The following is a 7,552-nucleotide window of genomic DNA, read 5'->3' on the forward strand; positions in this document are numbered from 1 at the left end:
TACAACAAACAGACCCGCTCGGTGACGACAATTCTTGCTCCTGACGCCACTAACTCTGGTACAGCTGGACACGCACATTGAAGACGACTGTAGCCAGGCTTTTCTCCAAGCTGCAAAATTTGCTGCATCCACGAGTCATTTCAACGCGCTCCGAGCACTCCTCCAGGTACACCACGGATCTATAAATCGTGGCCATTCGCTTCATGGACAAGTTGTCTGTATTTGTATAGCCTTTTTCGAACACAAGCGCCACACAGACGAGATGCTCTACCGACTCTCCGAGCCCATCTTGTGGCGGGCACTACACGCAGTGAATGACATGGTGCGCAACCATGCGCCGGTGCTCTTGTTTGACGGGTTTCCGTACCAAGGCCCGAATTTTCTCGAAGTAGAACTGGACGTGTGTCTCCAGCGGCAGTTTGACGCATTCGCAATGCTGCTCGAAGACGCGGCGCCCAGCGTCCGCATCGTTGCGATCCACGGCATCTGCAAGGTCCATCGCTCGCTCTAGTATCATGGTGTCAATATTAATATATGTCGGGCGTAGGTGCTCTCGATGTACTGGGAGCTGCTACCGGTCGACACGATCCGCAAGTGTCTCCTCAAGTGTCTTGAGCTCGCCCAAGACACGACGTCGGCCTCTGTCCGCGTCGCCGTCTTTGATGGTCTCCTCGTCGTGCTCGAAAACCATCTCAGTCATAATGTGCTCAAGCCATTGTTGCCGCAGGTAACTCTCGCGTCCTATCGCCCCATTTCGCGATCCCATCTCGACATGGGGCGAAAAAACGCAAAAAAAAACACGGAAAAATTCATGTCGCATGGCTAGTTGGCGCCATTGATGCACGAAACAAACGAGAAGGTCCGCGCCGCCATGGCCCGTCTCCTTGTCCGCGTCAAGAGCATTCGCGGCCTCCATTTTTACGACGTCGTGTCGCTCGAGCATTGCTTTAAGCGCTTGGAGCTCGACAAGGCCCGCCACGCGGTCGCCAAGCCGCTCACAGAGCTCTTTCTCAACTCGTACTTTCCCCAAGGCGTGCCCGGGTCGTCCCAAGTCGCTCGAGCGCTCTCGCTCATCGAGAAACACCCGCACGCGAGCTTTGTGTTTTACAAAAACGTGCATCATTTCGCGTCGATTGGGTCCGTGTGCAAGCTTGTCGTACTCCTCTTCAAGTGCTTGGGCGAAGATTCGATGGTCGAGCTCACACCGCTGCTCTGCGACGTCATGAAGACGCTGCTTGAGAGCGTCGCAGGTCCGCTCTACCACGATCCTCGGTACAGCGAGTGCGTCGAATTTCTCACGGCCGAGATCAAATCGGCCGACATTGCGGCCGTGTTTGAGGCCAACGACAAGACAAGTAGTCCTTTTTCTATATCTCCTCGTGCGTGAAAGGATGTACATTATTGCCTAGTGACGGTGCCCCTGTGGCATGTGATTGCGGTGCTACCCACGACGCTGCAAAGTGACTTGATTTACCATGTGCTGACGCAGCTCGAAGGGCTCACGGAGACGTCATCGCGCACGTATCTCGCTGACATCCTCCACATTCTGCAGCACTGGGGACAGCTGCCAACGTTTCTCGACACACTGGTCAAGTCGATGCAATCGTACGTCATTTGGAGTCGACAGCACGTATGACAATATTTATGTATGGTGTGCAGACAGGCCGAGATCATGGACCCGGTCCTCGTGCTGGCGTGCTTGGATGTGATTTTCTGCTGCGATGCGACGCTTTGCGAGTGGGTCCTAAACTCGTCCACATCGTTCGACAGCTCACGCAGACGCTCGAGCGGCCCTGGGAGAGCTTTGAACCGACGGTCTTCCCGCGGCTCTGTCGCGTGCTGGTCGCCGTGCAGCTCCAGCTCGCTGTGCCCAACGCCAAGGACTTGGTCGCCGAGTACAAGAAGACGGCGCCGCTCAGCGACGACGCCGTCGTGTTTCCTTTCCTGGACGTCGAGCCGCCGCGCGTTTTGCCCACGATCTTTGACCACGCGCTGTCCCGTGGCCATGGCAAGCGCAAGCGGCTCGCGGGCGACGACCAGCTCGTGACGCAGTTGCTGCCGCTGGTGCTGGATTTGAGTTGGATTTGTGTCTCGCAGCTCTTTTTGCCGTCGGCCAAGGCCTTCCTCGACAAGGTGACGACGCTTGCTTTGCGGCACACGGCCTTGGCGACCCAGCTGCTCCACGTGGTACAGTCTGAATGCTATACTCTGGTTCGAGTCTCTGATGGGATCGGATGGTGTAGCTTTGGACAAGCCCGTGCGTCGCCCGTGACAGTACGAGCGTGGCCTGGATTGAGGAAGCGACGACGAATCTGCTGCCGGTCGTCCTCCACGCGTCCGATGCGCTTTGGCTCCTCGAACGCATTCATCGCTCGTCGGGCAACCATCGGCGGACGTTTTGGCCGCTCGTTTTGAAAGCCATGGACGAGAGCGCGCGCTCCGGACGCACTGGCCGTCGAGCGCCGAGAGTGTGTGGAAGCCACTGCTGGATGCTGCAATCGAAGCCGCGGCGCTCGACCAGGATGTCGACGCGCTGACGACCCTCCTGCAGACCGTGCCGGCCGTCTCGGAGCTCGCGTCGTCGTGGCTGGCGCGGCAGTCGACCGCGCACCTCGATTTGCTGCCCGATAACGTGGGCATGTTTTGCAGCGTGCGTGCTAAGGAATAATACGAGACGAATTTAGTCGTGATTGGTCTATTGATCCATCGCACGTGGTACGGACAACTACCGTGTCTACGATTCGTCATGTTCTCGAAGAGTGTCATACCAACACCAGCATGAAAATGCGTAGGATTATCCATATCAACGACAATTATGGTTGCGCTGTTGTCGCCTTGAGAACGATGTTGACGATCTGCAGCATGCTTGGACGGTCCTCCGCGTTGAACGCAAGACACTGCTGCGCCAAATCCAGGACCCACGCCGGCGTGTTGTCCGTGTCGAACGTTGGAGTAATCGTGCCCGAAATCACTTGCGCCATGATAAACTGCTGGTTCATTGGCTTCTTGGTGCGCGGGTTGATCATGTCGGCGTACGGTACGCGGTGTGTCGAGTACTCCGAAAGCAGCACCCCTAACCCTTGTATGAGTACCCTAACCCTTCCGGTTTGAATTTGTACCGAACGAGTAGACATCCGCCGCTGTCGAGTAGTCGTGGCCCGTAAAGATCTCGGGCGCCATCCACTGGTACGTGCCAATGCCGTTCGTAAGCGTGTCTTCGTCCAACTCGCGCGACTCGCCAAAGTCCGTGAGCTTCGTACCCTAACCACATTTGTTTTAGATACAAGCGGGATGATACTAGAGGATAGGACCTTCTTGGAGTCGAGGAGGACATTCCGGGACTTGAGATCGCGGTGGATGATCGGTGTTTCAAACGTGTGGAGGTACACAAGACCTTGGACGACGTGCGCGATGCTCTCTTGTTTTTGCGTCCACGTAAACGCAGTTGGCGACGTCGACGACAAGAACGAACGCAGATCGCCGCGGTCCATGTACTCGACGACGCACTCAAGGTCGATCGGGCGCAGCCAGCTCGCACCAATCAGCGACACGGTGTACGGGCTGTTGATACTACGCACAAGGTAAGCATTTAAGCTTCGTTCCAAAGAATAATATAATCGAAAGGTGTACCGGGACATGAGGAGGATCTCGGTCGACATTTTGGCAATCGCTTTCGCCGACTTGTCTTTGGTGCGCTTGATCGCAACTGGCTGGCCCGCGTACGTCCCGAGCCAGACTTCGCCATGCGCGCCGGTAGCCATGGGCGATTTGCCAATGACTTGGAGGTCACTGGGTTCGAGGCGAAGCATACGGAGGCTCTCGAGTTCGACGTTGGCGTAATGCCGCGACTTGTCATCTGACGGAATCGAGTCGGTTGGTAAGCCCGTGTGGTTTACAGTTGCCGTGTCGTCCTGCGTCCCTCGCGTGGAATACCGATAGTACAAGGGGTCGAGGGTAGGCGGTGCTGGCTTGCGCCGCTTCCAGAGACACCACACGCCGACCACAAGGACGAGCACGACTGCCGCCGCCGAGACACCGACAATTTCGCCCGTGTCTACGATCCAGTAATGAGACGTTGCCCGACAGTACCAAGTCGCACTTGACGCTTCGGAAGGTGGCAAAGTCGTAGGAACCGCAGTAGTGGGGGCTGTGGTATGGGGCTTGGGATCTACCTTGGTGTGAGAAATCTCTGTCGCGTATTGAGAGATCGCGCAACGTACCAGGAAGTACACAGACGACAAAGTTGCGACTTGCATCTTGCAATGCCCAAAGCGTCTGGAGGGTACCGCCGGCTTGCGAGCACTGGGCTTGATTGGACTTGATCGTGGCACCGTCACGAATCTCGTACCCGCGGCGGGCCGTTCGCGGTGTGAGCTTTTCGAGGTCGTTAAGAATTTGGTACGTCGCATTCGAGACTGTGAACGTCGTGATCGTGCCGGTGATACCACTAGACAAAAAGTGGTCTATCGCACTCGTCAAGCAGAAAGATAATCTACAAGTAGTTTAACGTCCTGGTGAACGTGACATTGGAGAACGTCGTGATCGGGTTGCCAAACAAGGAACTAGACAGAGACATGAGGATATCTCCACTACTTGCGAGGGACTTGTTTTGCACAAGTAGACAAGATTGGAGAGGTCGACGTTGGCCACCACTTCGATCTTGTTGCCGGCAAGGTTCCTACACGATGCATTGGGCTCACTGCGCACAGGGTGCAGATACGCACAGGTGCCGCCACTTCTTTTGGTTGCCGGCATGGTTCTTAGACCCACGAAGTCCAGGCCACTACAAGTATGCCAGCACGCTTCCTTTTACACGCTCGGTACAGTGTTGTGAGGGTCAGCGGCAGCCCGGTTACGTTAACAATGCCTTGCCGTAGATTTCTAGAAGCATTTTCACACGAAGTTAGCCTTAGAGATGCGTCGAAGCACAACGCACAAGCTATCGAGGGCCGGCGGCCACACAAAGTCGGCTGCAAGTCCCGTGTACGCATTGATATGGCTATCACGTAAAGGTGTCCATTGATTGGCATGGGAAGAAGCGCAGTGCATGTATACCTACACGAGAAAGATTGGAATTCCGTGCGTCAGCATCAAGATACATGTTGTGAACGTACAAGGTAACAAGCGTCGGAGGCAGCTTCATGTTCGTCACGTCGACTGGCACAAGTTCTTTCGGGCCAATGTACCTAGTCGTTGGAGTCCATTGTCTACATATTGCAGAGGAAGGAGATAATTACAAAGCGTTGGCCTCGGTGTAGCCCGTCATGTCGCCGATCGCATCCTCTGCGTGCCACATGGTCCCATCTTCCTGCAGCCGCCCCTTCGGTTGCCCAAGGTACGCGCACGTCGTTGTGTCCACAAGGCACGGTGTCGTCAACAGACACAGCGCATTGCTGACAAGAATTGACGTCGCCTTCAGGTCGGCGTACGGACATGAAGCTGCCTGCGCGCCCATAGCGACAAGGCACACCACCACGAGGAAGCGCGGGATCATGGCGCACGTCCGATGAAAAACTGGAAATGACGCTAAATCTCTCTGGACGACGGACCTTATGTACTACATTACAGTATCCTTTTCGCAGTGCTCCGCGAGGCATGTGCCAGGCGGCAGCCGCCTTGTCCCACAGGTAGCCAACGTTCGGACAAAAACCCGAAGTTCCTGTGGATGCCTCACAAATGCAAAATCAGACCAAAATTGGCGTTTTCGTCCGCCCCAATCGATTGAATTGAGAGCCCGTCAACACACTGGTTTTTGGCAGGGGACAAAAATCGTCATGCCTTCATTACTGCCAGGACCTCAAGGCGGGCTGCTTGTAGGAATCGAGATCTAGATGGCTAGTTCTACGTCCGGGAAGAGATCGTTTCGCCTTTCTACTGTGGTGCAGCGCACCAGCGACATCTTTTCCTTGACGACAAGTCTCGCTTCTGGTTCTGGTCCGCTCGTATCTTCCCGTTCCGGTCTTACACGTCTCTTTCGTATTTCATGTCTATGACAATATTGGCCGGCTCATACATAACATCCTAATTCACTTTCCATTTTCCATCACTGTGTCCTAGTCTCCATCTCTGGACTTAAGGCTCAGCACAGCGGTGCACTACACGCACCAGTTTGTAGGACCTATTGACAAAAGTTGCCCAAGAGCTAGCACTTCATCGGAAGTACGATACTTGTCCCACGTGGCATCATCGAGCTCTTTCAACTCCCATGGCAGCAAGACTACAGGGCAGTGTCAGGCAGTGTACCGTGGGGCGAAAACTGACCCCACAGCACCCAGATGGCAATTATTCCAGGATTGCCGATCAGATTTGGAAATAGACGATGGATACATCTTGCCTATCCAACGTGGGCCGCTGTGGTCAATTCACACGCTCACAACGAGACCTTGTAGGTGGAAGACGTCGAATCCCGCTTTCTTCTTCAAGTAATCGACTCAGAGTCGTGTCGATTCCACCATTGTTGGCATCTTGAAGTAGTATTCCGTGAACATCCGGGATCCATCAGCAGCATTACTGACCACCACCTATCCAATAGTGTTATCGCCGTCAATGCATATCCTAAATAAGAGGCACTCGATGCATCAACATTTGGTTTTGTCGCCCTTTCCAACACGAGTACGAATGACATGTTGTATTGCCGCATTGTCCGACCCAATTCTCTGGCGGTCAACGGCAGGCGTCGACAGCACGAGGTCCTGCTCTCTTTCCATTTGTATCGAAACCTGTCGCTTCCGAGGGCGTCGGATCCGGGCGATACGTTTGCCTCCAACGGACTCCATTGGCGCCATTGCTTCTGCGGCCGGGTTTTTGACAGACAGTGCCCAATTATCGGGCCGTCGCACCGCTACACCAACGTGCTCGCGAACCGATGCAAGACACACAAAACTAGTCGTGGAATGTATCTAGTTCTCATTACTACTGTCGTATATGGCCTATATACGAGATCCTCGTGCGATCCCCGTCACGAGGCGGACCAGTATGGGATCCTAATACGCCGTTGGTATTGGTCGTCGTTGTCGGGTGCAGGAGCTCACGGATGCGATGGTGTTCGTCTTGGCAGAGCTTTTCAATCTCGGTCACGTCGGCTTCTTCGTTAAGCACGTAAATCTGCTCAAACGAGTGCACGTTCTTGTCCAACGTCGTCTTCCACGCATCGCCTCCGCAAATACTCAGGTGCGACTCGACGAGGAGCCGTTCGGCAGCAGCACGTCGACGAGCACCGTTCCGTCGGCGAGCTCGAAGCCGTTGATGTCTTCGCTCGTCACGTTGTAGAGGACACAGCGCTTGGCCTTGATCGAGTGCGCCGTCACGTTGATCAAGATCGAGTCTTCCACGTCGACCGCGTCCGTCGCGACGCCGCTGAGCACACTGCGCACGATGCGGCCGGTCGAGACCTTGGAGCCGAGCACGGCCACATGTGGGGCGAGGTCGGGTCGCCCATGATTGCGATCTTTCGCCAACTCGGTGCCCCGGGGTGCATAGTGGCGTGCAAATAGCCACTGCCCATTGCACCGTAGCACCAGATGGATGAAAACACGCAAGATCAACTTGTTCT

At 55.2% G+C, this 7,552-nt stretch overlaps 3 protein-coding genes across 3 annotated transcripts; 1 reads left to right on the plus strand and 2 right to left on the minus strand.

Moving 5' to 3' along the window:
• Positions 1 to 262: 262 nt before the first annotated feature.
• Positions 263 to 2,668, plus strand: SPRG_08662 (hypothetical protein; the record flags this gene model as incomplete). Its single annotated transcript, XM_012347906.1, has 8 exons — positions 263 to 493; positions 548 to 727; positions 827 to 1,355; positions 1,410 to 1,605; positions 1,660 to 1,741; positions 1,771 to 2,187; positions 2,244 to 2,472; positions 2,505 to 2,668. The coding sequence occupies 8 exons, from the start codon at positions 263 to 265 to the stop codon at positions 2,666 to 2,668; spliced, it is 2,028 nt and encodes a 675-aa protein (XP_012203296.1).
• Positions 2,669 to 2,813: 145 nt separating this feature from the next.
• On the minus strand, positions 2,814 to 4,256 carry SPRG_08663 (TKL protein kinase; the record flags this gene model as incomplete). Its single annotated transcript, XM_012347907.1, has 4 exons — positions 2,814 to 3,073; positions 3,120 to 3,261; positions 3,312 to 3,570; positions 3,631 to 4,256. 4 exons carry the CDS (start codon positions 4,254 to 4,256, stop codon positions 2,814 to 2,816), a joined length of 1,287 nt encoding a protein of 428 aa, XP_012203297.1.
• Positions 4,257 to 6,899: 2,643 nt separating this feature from the next.
• On the minus strand, positions 6,900 to 7,438 carry SPRG_08664 (hypothetical protein; the record flags this gene model as incomplete). Its single annotated transcript, XM_012347908.1, has 4 exons — positions 6,900 to 6,929; positions 6,991 to 7,176; positions 7,218 to 7,365; positions 7,413 to 7,438. The coding sequence occupies 4 exons, from the start codon at positions 7,436 to 7,438 to the stop codon at positions 6,900 to 6,902; spliced, it is 390 nt and encodes a 129-aa protein (XP_012203298.1).
• Between the last annotated feature and the right edge of the window lie 114 nt (positions 7,439 to 7,552).

Source organism: Saprolegnia parasitica (assembly GCF_000151545.1).
Source record: "Saprolegnia parasitica CBS 223.65 unplaced genomic scaffold supercont2.39, whole genome shotgun sequence".
In the NCBI taxonomy this organism is placed as follows: Eukaryota; Oomycota; class Saprolegniomycetes; order Saprolegniales; family Saprolegniaceae; genus Saprolegnia; species Saprolegnia parasitica.